At 38.5% G+C, this 24,438-nt stretch overlaps 2 protein-coding genes across 2 annotated transcripts in view; one reads left to right on the top strand and one right to left on the bottom strand.

Moving 5' to 3' along the window:
• Window positions 1-13,414, bottom strand: part of LOC108110020 (protein tipE) — a 32,126-nt gene extending 18,712 nt beyond the window's left edge. The window contains exons 1-2 of the mRNA XM_017218865.2: window positions 12,931-13,414; window positions 9,922-11,290 (exon numbers count right to left, since the gene is read on the bottom strand). Coding sequence (XP_017074354.1) covers window positions 9,922-10,691 — 770 coding nt within the window. The 5' untranslated portion in view covers window positions 10,692-11,290; window positions 12,931-13,414. The remainder of the gene's footprint in view (window positions 1-9,921; window positions 11,291-12,930) is intronic.
• A 6,214-nt stretch (window positions 13,415-19,628) lies between these two features.
• On the top strand, window positions 19,629-21,759 carry LOC108108371 (tsukushi-like). Its single transcript, XM_017216419.2, has 3 exons — window positions 19,629-19,795; window positions 20,938-21,429; window positions 21,484-21,759. The coding sequence occupies exons 1-3, from the start codon at window positions 19,781-19,783 to the stop codon at window positions 21,673-21,675; spliced, it is 699 nt and encodes a 232-aa protein (XP_017071908.1). The 5' UTR covers window positions 19,629-19,780; the 3' UTR covers window positions 21,676-21,759.
• The last annotated feature ends 2,679 nt before the right edge of the window (window positions 21,760-24,438 follow it).

The raw sequence follows: 24,438 nt of genomic DNA, 5'->3' as shown, positions 1-24,438 counted from the left end.
TAGGGGGAGGGGGTTGTATACTCATACCCAAAAAGCAAATGCAACTGGGGCTGAAATATTAGTGGCAAATGCCAGGGCTTAATGGCCAATAAATCGATTTGCTTTCGGCAGCCAAAGCGACGCACTGCAGCCAAATGGCCGTTGGTTGTTGGGCTACCAATTTTTGGCATCCGATTGGGAAGGAGAAGCAGCAGCAGTAGGGCCAATCCTTATCGGCACGCATGCACGCAGCTGGCGGCAATTTGGATACGAAGATAAAACATTTATTGGCCACATAAAACGGGTAAAATTACCAAGGACCCGGCTCTATAGTGGCCACAACCTCTCCTCCTCTGTTTATTGACTTCAATTCAGATTCAGATCGCCTTTTGTAATTTTCCCTCGTTCCCTTTATTAAACTTTCTTCCACCAAGCAGAAGCAAATCAATTTTGGTCTTTACTTTTTTCCCAGAAAATGTATTTTGGGTTCCACAAATTAGACAAATGATTTGGCACATTTGTCATAATCCTGCAGAAGGGATGGCCTTTGTTGTCCTTCTCGTCAATGGACCTAAATTCTTTGTCCAACAAATGGAGAGCTTAGACTAAATGAAAATATTCTAAATGCTTGAATCTTTATAAAGATTTGCTAAGGATTAACTGTCTGAAGGAGACTGCTGAAATATGTGACATGCAGTTTGAATAGGGTTGGATAGTCCTTAAGGGAGTTATAAATTTTCAATGATGAGCTTGGAAAAGGGGAATTTTCAGGTTTTTAGTTATAGAAATGTTTGTAAAGTAAGTGAGAGTTTTATTCTGAATGTTTTTGTGATGAATTTTTTTAAATTTAAACAACAAAAAAGAACAACAAAAATAGGCTAAGACTTTCATTTTGATAACAAAATTTAAAACATTTAACTTCTAGACCAAAAATCCCCTGCTTGTTCCTTGTTGTTTTTCTTTTATTTTTTGTTAAAAAGAATCCTTAACCTTTGTCATCGTAGGTTCGCTTTGTCAGTTCCCATCCATTCGTTTTGTCCTTTCAAATTTATCATTTCGCGGAAACTTCAAAAGCACGAGGCGGAAACTTTTGTTTCGAGCGGTGCAGGAAGGAGCGAAAAAAAGTTTAATTAAATAAATTACAAAATGCTTTGCCAGCGACAACAATTCATTAAAAAGACCAGAAAGACAAAGGCAAATAAAAAAAAATAAGAGTAAAAAAAAACAAACAAAAAGTTGAGGCATCCTGCCAGACGAAAGTCGGGATGCGTTTTGCAAGGCTTCAGGATTCGTTGGCAAATTAAAAGCCGACTGTGAAGGAGCCCATAAATCTCAGCTAGCAGGTGAGTGGGTGGTGGGTGGCGGTGGCGGTTGGTGCCTGACTAGCAGTTAGACAAAGGCGGCTAAGCAAAAAGCGGGCAGCCACAATAACTTTTAAGAAATTATTATGTTCTTTTTCCCCTTCCTCTCTCTCTCTCTCTACAGATTGCCATTGCCATAGTGAGGAAAAACCTACTATGGACACGAAACGTTGTCGACTTATTTGCATGTTTGTCAGGACTTCTTTTCCTACCCCTTTCTATTTTCTTTTTGGAATTTCTCTTGTTGGATGCTTTTAGTTTCCGGCGCGTTGCACTTGGAGCTAGGTTCTGACAAAGTTGCCGCCACCGCCGCCACAGCCGCCGCCGCTCAGACAAACAATGCGAAATTGCGGGGGTGCGGTGGTGCGGGTGTCCTTTCAAATTGCGTTGAAAGCTCCCGAATGTCCCATTTTGCTGGTTTTGTTGTTGCTGTTGTCGTTGGAGTTGTCGTGGGGAAAAGGCCAGCACTAAAAAAAATAACACAGAAGGCACAAACAAAAAAAATATGTGACACGAACAACGGCAAGCGACAACGTTCCGGAACAGAAACGGAAATTGTGAAATATACAAATGTTCGTCTTGTTTAGGTGAGCTACATGCAAACTGGCCAGGCCACCCACATACACGGAGAGAAAAAAGGAGAAGAAACGGTAGATAGGTTTTCGGAATTACTGACAAAGTGTTGTTAAAGAAGTTGGTTAGGAAAATGTTGTCTTAAATCAAACTTATAAAGAAATATATTTTAATATTGATTTTTGGATTGATTTTATGTGTTTTTTTAATATTATTTTTTACACAATTTTTAGCATAAACAAAGCTGTCCTTTCTTCTGCATCTCTCTTCTCAAAATTCATTACCATCAAATCAGAGTTTTCTTTCCAAATCAATGCAGAATTTCTTTTCCCACAGTGTAAGCCCGAGAGAGTACGCCTCCGGAGTTTAGCGGACAAGGGTATAAGGAACGCTTTGTAATAAAAATATATGGATCTGGCCTGGACAACGGCAACATGTCACATTGTTAAAAAAAAACCAAAAAAGAAGAAAAATGCAGGAAAAAAAACGGAAACGGTGGACAGAAGGGAACAGAATGGAGCAATCCCGACAATTTGTAGCCAGGCGTTAAACGCTGGAATATCCGGTGAAACACGCTTATTAAAACGGCAGCATTTAGGCCGGTTCACACCCCACTTTGTCCGCAGGGATAACAAATTGGAAGGACAACAAATGAAACAGTCAGAACAAACTGATCGTGTAATGAATGTGAAAAGAGACTTCGGGCACTTTGGCCCAAAAAAAAGGACCACCATTGTTCTCAATTGCACAGAGCTTTTGTCATTTTAGGATATGAGAGCAAAAAGACGTTACTTGCATATTTTATTTAAATTTCTGTTTACTTTTTGTATAAGAAATAAAGGGATATTAAAGTCGTTTTGATATTGAAAATGTTTGCAAAGGCAGAAGGCGGAAAAAAAGGGTGAAATGGTTTTCAATTGTTCATATTTTTGTGGATTTTGTGATATGTTTTGCAGGCAAAATGGATTTTAAATTGTAATTGTCAACTATTTCATGCCAAAAAATAGGTTTTTTTAGAAAGTAATTACTTTTTAATTTGAGAAAAAATAGATTTATCCTAACCATGGCAGGTATATACCAATAACTGCATTTTATTAAACTGAAATTGACTTGAAAATGCATTTTTATATTCCAAAAATGAATTTTCATTTTCAATGGAAGCTCCTCTTCTATTTTGGTTATCATTTTCAGGCTAGTAAATAAATTTTTATTGCAAGCCCTAAAATGCCCTAAAAAGTAGGCAACAATCGATAGCCAGGCACTCGTATGCCTTCTAAAACCGAACCACAAGGTCCTAGACTGCCAAAATATGCCTTGCTGCTATAATTGCCTGTCACTGGCAAAACGAAAAGAAGAATTTCGTAATTAGTTTTGAGCTGCTCCCATTTTGTGTTTTTGTGTATTTTAATTAAATCAAATATCCTTAAGGCTTTGATAATTGGCAGGGCCGGCCGCAAGAACTGTCAGAAATCATTGCAAAATATTGGCAAGCCGGATCCTATATATATATATATAGCAAATGCTGGCAAGAAAATGACTTTTGGCATCCGGCCAAAACAAAACAGAGCAAAAGGATTTGTAATTACGAAATTAAAACAGCGACAGCTGGCCCCAAAAATCCATGATGGACTGTCCAAAACTAAATGAATGGATGGTTGGATAGTCGGCTTGGTTGGTTGGATGGATGTTGTGGGTGCTGTATGAGTAGATGAATTGGCAGGCGTACAATGTGTGGGTGGATCAGCCTTGGGGTGTGGCTCGAACAATATCCGTTCGGCTGTGCAAGCTGAGCCGCAGTGCTCAGGCTCCTGCCGGCATGTCCTGCCACACTGACGGATGCGGATGCACCACCAACTGCACCACCATCAGTGTGGCAACATAACCGACAGAAACGAAAAAAAAAAAACACGCCCAACAACAACAAGAAGTAGTGCAACCAACGTGTCGTGACCGAGGCCACACCCTAGGCATTTCATTGGGTTCTCGAGTGGTACGGATTGGGGTGGGGGCATGGCGGCAGGTGGTCTCTCATTGAAATTTGTTGCATTATGCTCAGGATGCTGGCTGAATGTCCTTGCATGCTGCTCTACTACCGTTCACTGCTGCACTTGATTGTCAACAAAAATTGTTTTGCTGCTGCATGTCCTTGTTGCCACAGCACTTTCAAGTGACTGCAATAGCAGGCAAAAGGCCACGCAGCTGTAATTAAATTTTGTAAAAAGAAATGGCCAAGTCCTTAACATCTTCGACTTGGAAATTTAATCTTCTTATGTGGCCAAATTAGTGACAAAACAATGTGACATTGTTGACAATTTAAACCTAAATAAACAGACAACAGACACACACACACGTGGCCTGCTCATTTACTTTTTTGTCCATGTGGCACGTAGGAGACTCGACTACAGACTTGAAGACGGCCATAAAGATAAATGTTTTATATACGTGAATTGCTTTGAATAGGAGCTTTTGTTGTTTGCCCTGTTTCACGGGCCCAGGCAGACAAACAAACTAACAGATGAACAGCCTCCCCCTCCTTCTCAAAATAATAACTCATACGCCCCATGGTGCGCGCGTATCTTCTCGTTTACATTTGAAGCTTAATTGCGATTGTGGAGTGGGTAGAAGGGGCTGGCACAAAACGGAATTCCTTAATGTGCAGTTAAAACTTTAAATGTTGTTAATCCAGAAGTGTTTTTGTGGTAATCTGACGAAATTAAGGGGAGTTTTAAATACAGTTCCCTCAAACTGAAATTTCATGTTACGTTCTGTGGGAAATATTTTGAGAAAAGACAGGGGAATGGGAATTGACACTGATTGTATCCGATTTCATCTTCACCCTGCCTTTTCCCGCCGTTTAATTCGGTCCATATGTCTGAACATACTTATGTCCTTTAATATGATGTCCTAACAGCCGTATTAAACCGAATGTCTGACCATTAAAAATCGCACGCGTTTCCTTGGCCAAGAAGGCTAATAGCTATGGTCAGAGTAATAGGAGTTAAGTAGGTAAAAGAAATAATTTAAAAATTAATGATAGAAACATGTTCAAACCTATAAAAGCTGCTAGGTCTTGCAAACTCTTTTTTTGTATTTTTTAGTACTTAAATTTATGATAAAAACACAAAAAATTAAACATTTCTATCATTTAAGATGGGTTTTTTCAATAACTTTCTAAATTTTAACATCTATTTTTGCGAACTCAGCTGTATACCCATACGAGTGTGTGTGTCCTTCTCAGTAAATGTATGAGTGTTCGCCATTTATTATGAGATGCCTCATCTTAAGAGGTCGTCAAGCAAAAAAAAAAGAGGATATGCTGGCGGGGCCATAAATTCCTTTTAATAACATATTCAAATTTAGATAATATCCGCCTCTAGTGCAATATTAATGCCTGCATCCTTTACAGATTTATAAATATACCTAACTCTTAGGGGTTTTTTATGGACTTTGATTGTGCAACGTTTGAAAAGTTTACTTCAGCATTGAGAAATTCCAGGACTTGAACTTTCCTTTCTCAACTCAAAGAGATTCAATGAGAGCTCGTACTCCCCCCTATCAGCAGCAGTTACATCCCAGATTCATAGTTGGAACATAGAAACTTCTTGGCATTTACGTAAGAACCTTCATGAATATGTATTCCCCGGGGAAACTGTCTATCCAACTGTCTGTGTATGTGTGTCTTCGTGTTATTAATGAAGCATTTGAAGCAACGTCTTCACTAACTTTTGGCGGACTTTTCTGAACGAACTGGGAAATGGCCATGGCGGAGGTGTAGGGATTTGCTGGGGATTTATATGAATTGACTGACGACGACGACTGAATGCGATGGCTGGCATTCACGCCCCCTTTGCTGGCCTCCCTGCCTTTCTGCCAAGGCAAATCTCCAATTGAAACGAACAAGAAATGGAAATTTATTGAACAGCATTCATATGCTGCGCATTATTAATATCGATTAGGGGGCGTTCGGCGGGCGTGGCAAGTCAGGGTGACTGGGCGCATCTTGTATGTATGTGTATGTATGAGAAAGTGTGGATCTGAGATTGAGATAGCTTGCACTTCTCTAGTTCCCTTTCGGCAAAGATAAATAAAAAATAGAGGTCTACAACAATGGTGCTTGGTTATCTTGAGTATGTTCGGGTATATGTATATACGGGGGATCGACCATTTTTTGTTTCCTTTTTTTTGCGAAACCATTGTTTCCCTGGGATACGTGACACTCACCACCCGGAACGCAGAATGGGGCAACATCTGTCTGCTAACTAAACGGCATTTCAGCAATAATCAAGGGTCCTTTGTTGTTGTCATTAGTTTGGGGCAGGCTGCCAACCCAAATCGAACACAAGCCACATGATTATGTGAGCCTATTTCGGGGGCCAACAAAAAGGAAAGCCAGGTGAAGCTTCTTTAAAACGCTGCAGCTACCAAAATTTATTGCAAGCGAATATATATTTTTGGGTAAGAAAAACATCTCTTTCTGACCATAGCCTATCAAATTTTGGCCATGTAGATGACAACAAAAAAAAAGCCGAATTCGTAAAAAAATCATTTAGGAAAATGAAAGACGTGACTTCGTTGCATTCTCAGCTGCTTGGGATGTTCATAAAAGGAGCAAAATTGATTTTTCTATAAAAAATAAAATAAAAGAAAAGGAAAGCAGCACAAAGTGGCACACTCTCGCATAGAGACACACACACACACACACACACATACATATGCACAAAGAAAAACGCTTCTAGGCAGCCGCAAAAGCAGAAAACAGAAGTAGGCCACACTAGAAGCATTTCCCCCATGGCACCCACATCCAACACCCACTATTTTCCCACCACCTCCCCCAGCTGAACCCTTAAACTCTTGTTTGAGCTGCACTTGAGGAAGATGCTGATGGTGGCCATACCCTCGCCAGGGGAACCACAAAACCATGCAGCTAGTTTAGCAAAATCGCACTTTTCAAGTTATCTGATTTAATCATTCCCAGCTGAAAGTTTTTATAACTTGAAGTTCTCTTTTCTCATGCCAAATACCACTAGGGAACTGCATTTAATTAAAGTCGTTCTAATTAAGAGGAATTTTTCGCTGAAATGGCTTAATAATATACATTTTACTATAAATTATGAATAATAAAATGATTTAAAAAAAAAAAAGTCTGTAAACATGATCATTCTATATAGAGTAATGCATATAAAAAGTCCTTAAAAAGGCAAGGAAATCAATTTGAACTGAATGAAAAATTCATAATTTATTGCATACTTATAGGCACTTTAATTAATTATAAGGAAAACCTGGGGATAATTGTAATTATTATTATTATAATATGTCTCCCAGTTCTTAATAACAATATAATAAAAATTCTAGGGTATCTCTAGCTCTACTCTACATAGTCCCCCGCTCAGCCTACTTGGCTTTTAACTTCTGCTGGCTACTTAGTTGCCGAGGCAGAGCCAGTTGGTTGCTTTATTGGCTGTGATTTAGTTGCGTTATGGCCAAATGATTGAGTGCCGGCTAAGAGTGCCGCTAATGCGGATCGTGCTAGAAAGCATGCCACTACAAAAATGGCAACAACGTGCGAAAGTGGCATAATGCTGCCCCATAATCATTAGCAAATGTATAGCAAAGTGTTGGAACTATTTGCATTTTCCCACTCTTTTTTTTCTTATTTTTTTTTTTTTTTGCTTTTGCACTTGCTTTGCATATTGTTCGAATTTCGAAAGAGTTTTCCCGTTTTCAGTGAAGTGACATGTGAATGATATCCTGCAAATCCCACAGCAGCAAAGCGGCAAACTGTGACTGCGAACAAAGTCGGATTCGTTGGCGACAAGGAGAAGCATCAGCGACAGGTAAGCTGATTATGTAACACACACATCCAGCAGTGGGGGTGGCAAAAACTGACGCCATTTTGTTTCGCAACTTTTCAACAGCTCTTTTTCAACTGTTTTTATTAGTGATTTCCGTTGAAAACAAGTTAAAATATGCGCATTAGATACATTTGTACGCCACCTGACGTCGCCTTGCCACCATCAGAGCTTTTGGCCGCCAAAAGGAATTTGCAACTAAAAAGTTTTTATGTGTGTGTGTGTGTGTATGTGGGAGAATATGTTGGACATGCACCTGCAGCAGACTTATTCGCATATCCAATATTGCTTTTCGACTTGCTAATACAGAGATAAAAACTTAGGATCTTAACTGATGGATAATCTAAGATTTTTAATACATGAATAGTTTTTAAGGCATTTAATATATTAAACAGGGCAAAATTAAGAAGATTTCCTTGCAGTTTTTATATCACTTATTGCCTCTTCATAATAACTACATACTCAAGCTGTCAAATAAGTAGATTTAGTCATGTTAGCATTTACTCTTTCCTCATTACAAGCGATCTCTTTGCTAACCCCAATAAGTATGCTACAGAAACCTTTCCTTTCACAGTGAAATCAATTTATGCGTTTTCTCTTTGTGTAAAACCTGATTGAATTGGGGTCACCTTTATAATCGAAGGTCGTTAATGGACAGCAATTATTCGGCGATCTCTCTGTAGCCAAAGAACGATTGCAAGGCAAGGCAAGGCAAGGCAAGGCAAGGCACCTGGCAGTGGCACTCGCACTAGCACTCTTTTCACCTCTTAACCAATAATTGATGGAGCCTCTGGGCCAGTCCAAGCCAAGCATTTGGATGAGTCCGACCAGACAAAGGATTACGGCGGGGAGCACTTGGCGGACTTAAATTGCCCAGCCTGGCTGGATGGCTGGTTGGTTGGTTGGTTGGTTGGTTGCCTGGCTGGTTCGTTGGCTGGCATGTGAGAGCACCCTGGCTGCCATGACATTTGAATAATGCACGTACCAAGTGAATGGGCGGAACAGGAGGAAGAGGAGGAGTAGGAGGAGGAGCAAAGGAACTAAAGGAACTGCCAGCGGGTGAACAGAACAGACCACCAATTCATTATCGATTGAATCGATGTGCAATGAGTACTGAAAACCTGATGGAAATTTCCTCGAAAAAGGAAAATGAATGGCAAAACAATGGCACAGATTCGATAATGCCGCAATTCAAAGGGAATTCAATAGAAAGCAAAAAAAATGAAAACAACAAAAAGAAAACCAGGCATTAAAGACCAGCTGGTCATGAAATTAAAGTACGAATCAATGGCCGTCTATTGTTTTCTATTTACTTGATGGCCGAAATGTAATTGTCAGTGTTTCGGAAAACACCGAAAGCCCCCCGGTATCCATTAGCAGTCGATGGTACAGAGACAACCTCAAACCCCGGCGGCACTGTCAACAGCTCAACATATCAATCATACGCAATGTGGTGCGTGTTTGGTGCGTGCCTCTAATGCCTTCAGTGCGGCGCAGGGTGGCACATACATGCGACGCTTGGTCTTATAAATAATTTAGACCGCATATTACTCCAAAATAACAACACCCTCCCCTGACGTTGACACCCCCCTTCTCCTTCTCCTTCTCCTTCTCCATATCTCAGTACACAAACACTCACACAAACACCAACACCAACACCAACACACACACACACACTAAGAAAAACTGTCATTAGTGAATTATTTAAATTACGGCGACGCCAGGAAAGCAAATATTACAGACAGGAAGGAACTGCCTGCTGTGAGAGTTTTGTTAAATTAACTTACCGACCAAAGACGGCAAAAGTACATAACGAAAAAAAACATCGTTTTAAATTCATGTTTATTTGAATAATATAATTGAAAAGCTGGGTAGTCGGTTTTCTTTGTAAGGAAACGTAGGTTGACTTTCACTTTTGAGAAGTGAAGAAATTTTTAATAACCTCTGAGATAGTAAGTCTTTTTCGTTTAAGAGGTTTGAGAGGCTAGAATGTTGAAGAAGGTTTTGTGGGAGAAAGGTTCTTGTTATTGAATATTTTTAAAGGTTTTCGATTAGTTAGGTTAGTTAAGCTTAAGTCAAGGATTTCCAAAAACTAAAACTTAGAGGCAGTAAGTAGTTTGTTTACTTAAGTTCTAGATTCCTCTCACCATCCTACTCACCTGAGATTCTCGATGCGCGGCCTTCGGCACTGCGGCCGATTGCGGCGATGGCTGCGATCCTTCTTGCAGCGGCAGTCGCAATGCATAATGCATAGGGCAATGGACGAGATGACCGTTATCACAAAGGGCACCGCGAAGAAGTGGATGATCATGGCCACCTGGTCGTCGTGATTATAGGATGTCAGTACCACTGTCTTATTTTTGCGCGAATAGAAACACGGAAAGATGGCGCCCTCGATGCCATAATAACCGTTGAAGTTTTTGCACGTCACCGATGGCGGATAGCCACATCCTTTGATATTAACCAAGAGTGTTGCCTCACCAGATTGCTCCATATCCGATGTAAAGTTACTATAATCGGTCAGATTCTCGGGTATCGTTATATTTTGTTCAATAAACGTCACATAAATATGAACGCAACGATATAAATCGGAGGTGCAGCCCTCGCGACACGAACTCCACGAGCAATTGAATATACCAACGAGATCCTCGCGACGCGTTGTCGTGCACAGCGTTGGCTTCTCGATAAAGTCGTGGCTCAGCGTCGATATGGCCGGATCGACATAGAGCGGTACGAGAAATAGCAGCGAGGCACCGGCGGTCACCGAGAAGAAGGCCAGTGTCGAGGTGCCATAGAAACGCGCACGTTCCCGCCACGAACGAAAGCGCCGATTGCCATTTTTCTTTTTCGGAGCCAGTTCTCGGATTTTACGTAACCGTAGCTCTTGTTGTTGCTGCTCGAGTAGTAATTCCGAACTGCCACTCCTCATATTATTGTCGGTGCACACAGGGCGCTGATGTTGCTGATTGTTGCTGCTGCTTCTGCTGCTGCTGCTGCTGCTTCTGCTGTGAGTGTTTCTGCTGCTGCTGACGTTGCTGCTGATGTTGCTGTTGCTGTTAGTGTTGCTGCTGTCGTTGCTGGCTGCGCAGCAGCAGCTGCAACGGCATCAACGCTGCTCCGTCGCCGCTCCGTCGCTCTGCTGCCGCTCTGCTCCCGATGTTGCACTTGTGTGTGCAACTTGCGACCGCCGTCCGCCTACCGCAACATCCAGAGTGCGGATTTTAGGTTATGTACACACGCTTCGGCGCAGGACAACGAATTCGAGAGAAAGTTTAGTTTTCGTTTTTCGCGGAGAGAAAGAGAACAAGAACAGCTGTTCCGGAGAAAGTCGAAAGTCGGGCGATAGGGAGCGGCAGAGACAGCGACAGCGGCAGAGACAGACAGAGAGAGAGACAGAGAAACAGAGACAGAGAAGGGGAGAGACAGAGAGCGACAGTCAGAGAAAAGCGCGCTCTGGCGTTTTCATTTGTCCTGGCTTATTGTTTACTCCGCTCGTTATTTTCACACGATTTAACAGCAGCTAAAACACTGAAAAATATTTATAATATTTTTATAAATTTTATAATTTATTTTATTTTCGTAATTCAATTTAATATTTTGGTATTTTTTAGGGATTTTTACGGTAGATTTTCTTTATTTTTTGCGACTGGCGTGGGTGGCACTTTTTTGTTAGAAGTCACAGCTGTTGATGTAGGTTAGTTAGAGAGGAACTTTTTCTCGGCAGAGAGAAAAGGAGAGTACATGTGTGTGGGTGAAAGTTCTGCTGTCCAGGCTGACTGCGCTGTTAACGCCAACGGCAACGGCAACGTCAACGTCAACGTCGGCGTTGAAATGTCTACTGGTGTCGCCCTAGTGACTGTGTAACCTTTTTTGTCTCTGTGTGTTGTGGGTGGAATTATTTATGCTACACATTTTGTGCGGCGGCTTTTCGCTTTTCGGTTGCCAGTTTGCCAGTTTGGCAGTGCCTTGGCATTTTGATATTATTATTCTTCAATTTATTTGCATTTCTTTGCCCTACCAGCAAAGCAGCAGTACAACATCCTTGATTTATTACAGATCTCAGTGGGCTTTTTTTGTTTTCTGATCTAACTAGTTCGGCTAAACACCCCTAAACACCCACACCACAAACATCCTTGGTTCACCTTGATTCAGAACATTTGAAAATTGCTGCCACTGTTGTTGTTGCTGTTGTTGTTGTTGTTGCAACTTCGCGTGACTCTGGACTTTGGTCAGGTTGGGACATTAGCTCTCGCGTCCTTTGTTCTTGCCCCGTTTTATTGCTGGCCTGTTTCATTTCATTTCATTTATTTTGCTAGCCATTGTTTTTTGCCATGGCACGCATTTCACAATTTTCATCATAGACACCCACACACACACAAACAAAACACACACACAGAGACAGAAACACACACAGAGTTAGAGGCGGACAGTAGGTGAGCTTAACTGTTATTGCTTCTGTGTAGTTGGTATGATTTCATTTTCATGCTTTGCTCGGCCAACGCGGCGTATGAGTAATGCACTTGGCTGTCACACATAGATTTCTTGTTTAAACTAACCAAATAGCGCTATGTGGACCTTGAAAGACTTGAATTCTGGAAGCTTTTCTAACACTAAGAAAAACGCAAACGCAGCTGGTCAGGAAAATTCTTGGGAAAACTCCTTGAGCGCCTGTCATTGCCATAAGAATTAAGTAGGAAGTACACGGCAAGGATTGATGGTCTTCTTTATTAAGAAGTAATAAGTGCATTAAATTTTTAATCTTAGCTACTGAATCTAAGCTGACGAAGTATGATCAAATTTCTCTAAATTGTACAATTTTTGTGGCCAAAGTTGTACATTTTTATGAAACAAATTTTAAGTTTTTCATATCAAAAATATCAAAAGGGTACTAAAAACTTATGTTAATCATTTTTTAAACTTAAAGTCTTTTGGCATACTAAACAGTAATCTCCCTGTCTTTACTACATTTCCCCCATATTCGTTTCCCACATTTTTGTTTACAGTGCACCGCCCACGCCTTTTATGGAGCTGCAAAGGTCTAGAGGACTAAAGGAGGGAAGAGTCAGGCTTCAGCTAAAGAACTCAAATAGAAATAAAAATGAAAATACAAGAACAAAAAAAAAACTAAATGAAAATAAAACATTAGTCTCCGCTCGAGTCGAACTAACTTTTGACAGCTGAACTGGCAGCTGAAGAGCCCGCAGCTCCGCGTTTCCCGCTCCGCCAGCGGACTTTTGTTGATTTTGTTGCTAACGCGGTGTTGAGCTTAAGGTTTTCCCTTCCCAATTTCTTTTTGTATTATGTTTATTATTTTTATTTCTCCAACACTTTCACTTGATTCTTTTTTTTTTTTTTTGAGACTTGCACTTGAATTTAGCCAGAGAGAGTGAGAGTGAGAAAGGGGAAGAGGGGGTGTTTGGTGTGTGTGTGTTTTAGCCAGACGTATTTTGCACGTATTTTTGCACGATTACGGCACGGTATTTGCCACAGAATTGGAATTGGCTAACACCGACGACGCTGCCATTGGCTCACGCACACACACTGGCACAGGCTCACAGACACACGCTCACGCTCACGCACACGCTGGCGGACGACAGACAGACTGACGGAATTCTCGACACGAGAAGCGCGCGCGCTTGGCCCTAACGTGCCGCTCGGAGTGTTTGTCCAAAACTGACTCAGGACTCAGGACACAGGACTCTGAGGCATGGTCTCACGTCCCGAATTCGCCACCCTTTCGTTTTTTTCCCTCATTTTGTTGTTGTTGTTTTTGGTTTTCGGGGGCGGCGCCGCAGCGATGCGTCAACGCCGGCAGCGCTGCCAACGGGGAACGCAATTTGGCCGAAGTAACGATAACAGCTATACAAGCGTCGAGAATTCGCGTGTGCGCGCTCTCTAAAGAGAGAGAGAGAGAGAGAGAGAGAGAAAAAGGAGCTTCAAAGAGCAAGAGAGCGAAACAGGACTAGGACGCAGGCTTTGTTGGCAAAACAAATCTGCACTGCTTGCGGGATTTCAACAAACAGAGCCGCTCCCATTAAGTATACGCACTGTCAGCCGGCTCACAACAAGTCTAAAGGCTATAAATATAATTTTAAAAAAAATTGAAAATTTAAATATATTTTATATATACTATTATTTTAAAAAACAGAAAGATTTCTTGAAATATAAGAATTGTAATTTAAATTTGTAGAAAAAATAGCTTTTAGCTCGTACACCAACCATAGAAAGGTTCTTGAACAGGAAAATGTAATTTAAGAGATTTTCTACCAGTGTATTTAAGACCATACATTACATGCTATAATTTAGGTATAAACATTTTTATTTATTTTAATTAAACTTAAGCCGTTTTTTAAGTGCCTTTGTGTAAGAATATATATTTTTTTAATTTTTTAAATATAAAATAAAATTAATTTAAAGAATTTATTGTTTAATTATTGTTAGGTTAAGTGGTTAAGTTTAGTTAGTTGTTAAATGTATTTAGTATTTAAGTCGTTAGTACTATTTTACTTCATAATAACACGATCCAACCTAAGTTCGATCATTTTACAACACTGTAAAAAGGTACAAAAATATCGATGTCATCTCAACACAAAGTGTATGTACATTTGCTAACCGGTCGGTGGTACATTCCAAAAAAAAAAGATGTCTGCAAAACTTGTAAGTAACAAATATAATTTAAACATTTAATTAAAAAGTTTTTTATATTACTTAATGTTCAGTTAATATTCAACCGAGCAGTGAAGTGATCGCATAGCCTTACAAGTATTTATGTTGCATTCTCAAAGGTCGTGTCTTTTTATCAATCTGTGTCATTTATCAGGTATATATAATGTATACTTTGTAGCTGGCATAGGAATATAATAAAAGATTTTAGCACTAAGCTAAACATTGTGGGGTAAGAACTTCCGCATAACCCCTTCTGGGGAAAGGTATTCTATATTAAAGCCATTGCTAAATAAGTTTTTATTAGTTTTCAACAGTTTTTTTTACTTATATCCTGATGGCAACCAAAATGGCTTTCTGGTTGTTCGCCACTTACACACTTACACTTCCACTTACACTTATATATAATCTAGCTTATCGGAGTGAGATCATCATAACATCTAAAGTATCTACAAAAAAAGCAAATGTAGTCTTCAAATTCAGGATTCTGCAGGATCGACGATAAGAATAATAGTTTCTGGAAGTTAGTAACTAGTTAGTAGCTTAACTAAATGTCACGCCATTTGTTGTTTGCCTTTGTAAAAAAAGGATTACACACAAGAGGCATTAGTATAGGTATTTAGCAACTTTGTTTAACTAAGTTTAATATTTTAGTTTGAAATTTCCACGATCTACCGTCAGCATAGCAGTAATTAATACGATTCTTCGGATAATATTCGTTTTATTTCACTTATTTCTTACTTTGAGGGTTTAGTTGTTCTACAGATGAAATTAACTGAAAAGAAAAGCATTTGTAAGTTTTGATATTAAGCAATGAAAATATATTTTATACTCACTCACAGTCTTTCCTTTGCATCCCAAATAATTGTTTTACCGAAATATGGCTAGTTTCGAAAATTCTTAGCTCCGAAATTTTCTCGATCGATCACGCAGATCCGGTGGTGGCGGAGAAGTATACGAGGAGAATAATCTTCGATTCGATGATATCGTATTTATTTGCGTTAAACTTTCACTTCTTGGTAGATTTTTATATATATTAAATATGACGTGTTCTTACATCCTCTCCTAGGTCCGAGCCATCTACGTAAGAGTTGCATGTAGCGGCCATACAGTCTGTTTTTACTTTATTTTCAGATTTTGATCAGCTAATGGTTTTGGGTGATTTTAGCATACTACAAACTAACTGGTCGTTTAGCTTTAAAACCCTCTTCACCTCACTATTTTGTTACAGGATTGTTAGACAAATTAACCATGTCAAGAACTCTTTGGGTCAGCTACTCGATCTATGCTTTATCTCAAATTCGGACTGTGGTGCCACGTTTTCCCATATTTGGAAGGAATCTTTCGTCATTCCTTTACAAAAGAAAGGGAAAACTTCGGATGCTGGTAATTATAGAGGTACCTCTAATTATCAGCAATTCCAAAACTCTTTGAGAAAATCATTGTTCTATTTCTCAGCTAATTTTTACATTATTCTTAAAGGACCTTGACTTGACGTCATTTTTTGTAGGCCATTAGGCGATAAGCACGTTATCGGGCGTAAGAGTGTTGTTTGAGTGGTACTAAGTGTTTGGGGATCGTCGGAGCTTTTCCCACCAAACAAGGCCAGTTTTGACTCATCTGTCCACAGAATATGGCGCCATTTCGTCACTGATCAGTTCAAATGGCTTTTTGCAAACTCCAATCGTGCTTGGATATCTTATTTACCAAGTAATTGCATTAATGGCATTTAAATTTGCATTTACTAATCGACGGCGAATGGTAACGTCGCTGATTCGATGATGATGAGAAAAGGATTCGCTTTGATGAAACGCACTATTTTTCGGTCCTCAATACGTGTTTCGGCCTACCACTCACATTTAATGGCATTGTATACCATTTTGGCAGAACATATCTTGGATTTCTTAATAGGGTTTTCCCTGCTTTCTAAGCTAAACTATCAAATTTCTTTCTTCCTCTGAACAGTGGCGTTCTCTAACCAATAAAATTAGAATTTTCTAATGTTTATTGTGTATTTTCATTTAAATTGAATTAATAATCACTTTTTGCGAAATTTTTAATGTTTTCGTGACTTTTTGTGGATAAAAATGGAAAACTAATATTTTTATGAAGAGCCAAAAACTTGTGATTTTCCACAAGAATGTCCAGAAAACGCAAATAAGAAGCAAAACCAACGGAACTCTTTTACTTTTCCTATCTCTATATTCCATTTTATAAAAACAATAATCGAGCGATCAACTAACGAAAAGGAAAATGCAAAAATTACCGTTGTTTTACTACTACTACTGCTACTACTATTGCACTGCTATTTTTATGAATACAGCTGTCCTATTGGATGCAAAGCTTAAATTTTCCAACCACATTTTTCCATGGTTAACAAGGCCAGAGGTTTGCTAGGTTTTTTTAAAAGATCTTCGAAAGAATTTAATGACCCTTATGTTACTAAAACTATATTTGTCTCCCTCGTTTGTCCGATCTTAAAGTATGGATCTTGCGTCTCGAATCCTCAGTACGCGGTCCACCAAGACCGCATAGATTCTGTCCAAAAAGACTTCCTTATATTGGGATGCAAACTTACATCTTCCCTATTATAACAGTAGACTACTATTAATAACCTTGCCGAATCTTGCTAACCGTAGGACAATGCCTTTCGATGTCTTTATTACCAATCTTATTAGCGGAGATATTGATAGATATTAACAGAAATAAGTTATACAAGGTCAAACGAAGTCATTCATTATAATATTATAGACGCCATAGTTTTCCGCGGTTTGTGGGCGTTAGAGTTGGCGTGGCCGGATGCAACTTCGTGACAAGTTGCAGAGGCATCTTTTAAATACATGTTCCTAAGCGTGATTGTAACTCTTATAGTTTTCGAGATTTTTGCATTTTTGGTTTTTCGGGTTTTGTGGGCGTTAGAGTGGGCGTGTCTTGATCTTGAAAAAAAACAATTCCCATTGGGAGCATTATAAAAACCTACATGCTTATTCCGAACTTTCTATCGCTTATAGTTACCGAGATATCAGGTTTTCTAGAAAATCCGAAAACCGTCTTTTGAGCATTGTGTGCGTATGGGTGGGTGTGGCCGGATAGTAGTACCACTATAAGATGCCCTGGCATCTAAAGATTATACTTTCTGAATTTCAACTTTTTAGCTCCAATAGTTCCTGAGATTCCAGCAATTTTAGTTTTTCTTGATTTGTGGGCGTTAGAGTGGGCGTGGCAGAATGCTGAATGCAGAATGCTTACGCTGTCCCGGGACCTCAAGAATCTTCATGCTTAATCTCAACTTTGTATCTGCTATAGTTCCTGAGATCTCAGCGTTCATACGGACGGACGGACGGACAGACGGACGGACAGACGGACGGACAGACGGACTTGGCTCAATCGACTTCGCTATTGATCCTGATCAAGAATATATATACTTTATAGGGTCGGAAACGCTTCCTTCTATCTGTTACATACTTTTCAACGAATCAAGTATACCCTTTTACTCTACGAGTAACGGGTATAAAAAGAAGTCTGATCTGTCAGACAGAACATATATAGACCGTTATAGCCATATACATATGTCTGTCCGATCTTTCAAAACATTTTGACAAGCCAAAAAGATAAGAAATTAAAACTTTCTCAATTGCTTTTAAGTATTTGGTTGCGGAATAAGTTTTTTTTTAATCCCAGGCAAATTTTGGGTTAAACTTAAACAATTTTGCCCACTGTAGAAGGTAGTAATATATGACGATGAATGTCGCTCAGAGCTACATCCTATATATAATGTGTCATATGAGTCTTAAGCGCTCTGAGCAACTTATCTATATATACTCGTATATTTATAATATATATATGAGGTCATTGAAATTGATAATGCTATATACAGCTTCTTTTTCATATTTGAGAATAATTATGGGTTTTAAGAACAGTTTAGATTAATACTCAGACATTGCAACTACACAAGAAAAACACAATTTAGTGTTAAAAACATTTCTCCACTTACGAATTGGCTAAGCGAACCTAACAAGTATTTCCAAATTCCTCTGCAAAATACTGCAAAAAAGTCAAGTTAATATTACTGTTTATTAGTCATTTAAAAAATGTATAGCAAACTTCTAGAATATATATTCTGTAGATACTATTGTTTCTGAATTAAAATATTATGATTCTTCCCGACGAACGTCTGCTCTGGGGTCTTGCTTTTGATTAACTAACTTGCAGTCACACAAGTCACAATCTTTGGAATGAAAAATGTACAATCATGTGGAATATTATATACTTATATTGATAATTATACAATTTTATATACTGCATTCGTTGAACTGTATGTAGAAAAGAAGTGAAAAGTTCATATATTCTGAATAGGGATTAATGGCCCAGTTGATTTAGCCATGTCCGGTTGTCGGCCAGTTTTTCCGTTTGTCTGTATGTCAAAATAGAGAAGATGGAAAACATTTTTTTCCTACCTTATAAAGTATATGTCTTCTGGATCAGAATCTAGTCATTGAGTCGATTTAGCAATGCACTGCAATGTGCGTTCGCCTGTTCTTTTTTCTGTATTAACTCTGAGATTGGAAGGTTGGGACTAAGCACGCAGCGCAAGTTTATTTCAACACCCTGCCATGCCCACTTATGCATCCATAACACCCGACGAATTTAAAAATATTATAATTTTGAAACACAGCAGTAAGCCACTGCCATTAAATCGGTACATAAACCGCTCAAAAAATGTGGCGTACAAAATATTAAGACCAATTTTTGCATTTTCGATACCATCATTAATTTTTGCTACAAATTTTCATGAATTTTTCCGCAAAATTGCCAAATAGTGAACTTTCAAGGCTGGAATATATCCCTACTAGAATTTTATTTAATTTGGAAATGCATTTTACTATATCTGCCGAACTTTAAAATTTTTCCCATGGCTTTGAGGCGTCTTCCAACGGTGCTCTGATCAACATTCAATTACTCTGGTAATCTACCAAAAATTATTCGACCACTATTGTTACCGATTATTCTTATCAGCAATCATGACTAAGCTACTAACTTCTTTGTCTGTAATTCATTGCAATTGTGTCAGTTGGAAAAATAATCTATAAAACAGCGAATTAGATTTACAAGAAAGTAGATTTTTATCAGTGTGCAGTAAAAGATTGCAGATTAGTGATATTTTTGTTTAGGTTGACCTTACTGGCCACTTTTTATTGCAGTTTTGCTCAGTAACTTTCCGAAAGCAAAAGCAGTAAAAGGAATCAACGGAACTTTTTTGGTAATTTACTAATAAGAAATTCATTCAGTTGGTGATCTCATATTAAATAATACCTTTGCCGAGTTCAGTGTCCCGGTTAATTCATTTTACCAGCAATGTATATCAAAAAGGTAAGAAGGCTGAAAATATTTAACGAAGTTAATGAACAAGAAATAGCATTTTTGTTTCTTACAATGCTTTCTGTCGGTATGAAACCACCAAATAACTTTGAGGAGAGTTTTTAAAAACAAAGTCAATTAAGTGGCCATTTTTATTCACAATTTCAATATGATTTCTTTTATCGGAATTTGCCATTAGCCTTGATCTCGTCAATAGATAACTCCACAAAAAAAAAATAAGAAGGAAGAACTAAATCAGGCGATGGCCAGTTAATGTCGCTTCTATTTAACACCAGACGTCTCGGGAATATTCGGTTGTAGAAATACAATTGTTGCCCTTGCATGTGGAAAGATGCACCATCAGTAATCATGTAGATTTTTCACACTATTATATATAAATTTTCATGGAAGAAAATGCACTTCTCAATCGCCATTAACGTGCAACCACTGACTACGCCATTCCAATTTATAAGTCGGTATAAAAGCAACTTGGACTTATCACATCTAGCTGCAATCTAATCTATTTACAATTTTACTTATTTACTAATATAGAGGTGCTATTGTCTATACTCAAAAATTAGATACTTATACTTACTCATAGAGTGAAAGTATGTAACAGGTATAAAGAAGGGTTTCCGACTCTTGATAAGTATCAATAGCGAAGTCGATGGAGCCATGTCCGTCTGTCCGTCCTTCTGTCCATCCGTCTGTCTGTCCGTCCGTCTGTCCGTCTGTCCGTCCGTCTGTCTGTCCGTATGAACGCTGAGATCTCTGGAACTATAATCCTGAGGTCCCTACGCCACGCCCACTCTAACGCCCACAAGCCTCAGAACACTGTGGCATCCATAATATTATAGTGTATATCTTCGTTTGACTTTGTATAACCTTTTTTGTCAATATCTATCGATTTACCAAAGAACTTTCAAATCGAAACATCATTTCGCTATTTATGAAGAAATTTATAAGAAGAAAGTTATAAGACCTCACATGGGCAGTGAAGTCACTTTCAGTTACTCAACATGCTTTCTCCGACAATAGGTGGCGCTTTGTGAATTTCCACTAGCAAAATAAATATTTCAAAATTGTGTAAAACAGTAACGGGTATCTAAAACTCACGGCACTCGACTATACCGTTTCTTCTTGTTTTTTTTAAGGTTTTTTACTGCGCTTTTGCATTGATGGCCTTACCGATAACAAAATTGATCGAATTATGTGGCTGTTTGGTAAAAGGAACAGGGGACGGCTCCCTAGCCGCCGACTGCAGCTACAGGTCGGACTTCAATATGACGTGTTTGGCCATGCTGGAGCTGTCATCCTTCGATCTAAGTGGGAATGGTCTTAGACGAGTTCCAAATATAACTGGATTTGAGACTGTTACAGATTTTAATCTGTCATATAATAATATCACAGAGCTAGCCAGCTGCAATTTATTTTATATGCCTCGTTTGAAAACGTTGAACTTAAGCCATAACTCTATTGAGAAATTATCGAGTGATGTCTGTAGCATACCCAACATCGATTTGAGTTTCAACAACCTAACTGATCTCCATGATTTGGAAAGCAACTGGAAGACAATGGCCAATGTCCAGGGCAATCCGTTTTGGTGCGACTGCAATTCCAGTCCAGTTAAGCTATTGGCAAGAAAGGTTAGTTATTAGTTAAACATTTTATTTACATTTTAATATTATTAATTATTCCAGTCGAGTGAATCTAATATACAGAACATCGAATGCATTCACCGTGGCAACTATTTGTCTAAGCCCTTGGCCCAGCTGTGCTACACGGAGATCAACGCAGATCAAAAAATTTCTAACCATTCCTACTTGATCATCTTTGTATTTTTCTTAATGATCTTCTTCGGTGGCATTTGCTGTCTACATGAAATGAAGTAAAATCTTATAAAATTTTCTAAGGTAAGGAACCTTTGGGGCAGGTTTATTATTAGTAAATTTGGTATATATTTTGTATTATTTTGTATTTTTTTGTATTATTTTGAAAAATAAAATTGGTTTAACAACCAATGACTTTGTTTTATTTTGAATGGTAAATCTATTTATAAGCTATCAGCACTATTATGTTGTTCAAAACTAAAAGCTTTTTTTATTTTACTTATTTGGAGATTAAGTTCTAAGTTAGTTCTTCTAACTTTTTTCCATTTTTGAAAAAAGAACCAATACGTACGTTTAAATAAATCCTTGAACAAAATGCCAAAAAAATCATAATACAAAAATATTTAAAAAAAATTATTTTCTTTAAAAATTTGTTTAATTTCAGCCACTTAATTATTTTGCTTTTTTATTTCAATTAAATGTTAAGCACATTACGTGCAGTTACGTTGTTACTACGTAAGTGAAGACATGAACCTTTTCATAAGGAAGAATCAAAGTGACGATTCATAGCCACTTACAGATGGCGCCAGCACATGGTTTGCGCTACAAACTTTTAAATTAAAACAAAAAATCTTTTAAATATTTTCTCTGCTGCTGAATTTTGTGAAAAAATTTATTTATTTTATAAAGAAAGTTTTTTAAAAAAAACCAATTTAAGAAAATCTTTTTTTTTTTATAATTTTTTGTTAATCAGAAAGTTTGTGTAAAAAGTTTGAAAATATTCGAAAACAAAGTTTAAAAATACTTTCAAAAAAACCTAAAAAAACTAAAAACATCAAAGTGAAATGCATGCCTGAATGCAGGCAAGTAAATTGAATATAAATAAAATTCTTCTCTGGTTAATAATTTTTACAAATAGTAAACTGCAATTATCTTTTTATAATTTTAAAGGTAATTACAGATGTAAAATTTTTTTAAAAAGCTCAAGAATATTAAATATTAAATATTTATAGATATATATATAAAATACTAAAACAATATAGTTTTCCCAGCCAAGGTCTGCGGCACACAGCACATCCCTGACACAGATTGTGCCACCCGAAAAGGCCAAGAAAGTGGGTCAGTAAGTGACGTGGCTGGGTGACCCATTTGCACCCCCTAAAAACACGGCCTAGCTGCAAAGTTGCCAAGGTTGTAGCCGTCTTTGGCCTGATTTTGATTTCATTTTTTTTTTTAGCCAAGGGTTAGTTTGATTCTCTGTTTACTCGATTGAACAGTCTGCCTGGTTGCAAGCAGTCAGCAGTTTTTCCCTCTGACAGCTGGTTGCAGCCTCTCAACTGAACTCTCCCCTCTGTCAGCCCAAAAGCAACCCAATTTCTACTATGAGGCATTAATTTGTCTATTGCTGCGTATCGGTGTTTGCCCAATGCCCATATTTGTGTGTTTTGTCCAAACAAAAAGTCTTGCAGCCAAACAATGAAAACTGTTGTTGTCTGTTTTTCCAGCAATAGAATTTATGACCCAATGTCAACAGCACGCACAGTTTTCCATTTTGGTTGGTGGTTGGCCAAAGGAGCTTCTCTTTTGCTCCTCTGATCTTGGATATTGAATCTTGAATGGTGGATGGTGGATGTTCCATTCCATTCCTGGCTTTTCGATTGAATCGTCGTCCATTGGTGAAATCGGCCACGCCAAGGAAAGTTGCTGTCAGGTGGCCGCTTGACCCCAGACATCGAGTTGGGTTGGCCAAACAGACTACCAGCTCCGAAAACTTCAAAGTGCACAGCGAGAAATTAGTGATTAAAGCAATTTTAATCTGTCATTTAGTATGATCTATGATTTAATATGATCTAAGTTAATATTGTTTAGAATTTAATTTATAGATTATCTTGAAAAAAAGGAGACTTTTTCTCTACGTGTAAAAACCGGTTGTCAAAACTCAATCAGATTGTGGCAATGCTTTTTTGTCATTCACTTGCCTCAGACTGCACATGACATAAATTTGTATCTGCAGCTGATTGTGAGTCGTGTAATAGCAACATGTATCTTGTCTACAATTTATGCTTCCTGCAATTCCACCCGATCAGCAGTCCATCAGCCACATCCCAACTCCTAAACTCCAACTCCAACCACTTGCATGTCCGTGTTGACATGTTCACATCAATCAGACGACCCTGGTAACTTGATTTTCCCTGAGTCCAGCCAAACAAATGAATCTCCCCTCGCCAACCATTGGGATGTCAAAAAAGTTAAAAAAAAAAACGAAGAAGAGAAGTGGAAACTTTGTCAGACAAACAGGTAAACATTCTAATGATCCCCGCACGCAACTTCAAATGTCAAGGCCTTCGAAATCGGAGTGGGAGTTAGCTAGCCAACTATTAGCTATATATATATATGTCTGGTGGTGTATATATATATATATATATAGAAACTCCGAAGTCAAGGGCGATTTCCGCCATCTGCGATTTGCATTTGGAGCTGCCACATAATGTTTGTTTTCTGTTCTATGTTTGCCAGCTGACATCTTTTTGATGGACAACTCGACTCGGCGTCGGTGGCATGTCCACATCAACATTAACATCCATGTCCAAGCTCTCCTCGATGTTCACCTCCGCATCCAAGTCCATGTCCAAGTTACCCCGTCATGACAGCAAATTTGCCTTGGTTTGACATGCTCCTTTCCACTTTTTTGGCTGAAACGAAGCGATTCTAATTAGTGAGGAGTTGCAGATGGGGTTGACTTACATAATGATATGATGAGTGGTGGAAACTCTAAAGATTTTTAATGGTTAATAAAGATTAAAAAGAGTTAATAAGAATCTTTGA

This window comes from Drosophila eugracilis, unplaced genomic scaffold (genome assembly GCF_018153835.1).
Source record: "Drosophila eugracilis isolate 14026-0451.02 unplaced genomic scaffold, ASM1815383v1 contig_47, whole genome shotgun sequence".
Classification (NCBI taxonomy): Eukaryota; Metazoa; Arthropoda; class Insecta; order Diptera; family Drosophilidae; genus Drosophila; species Drosophila eugracilis.
The sequence above is the reverse complement of the archived record's forward strand: the minus strand, read 5'-3'. Positions and strand labels throughout refer to the sequence as shown.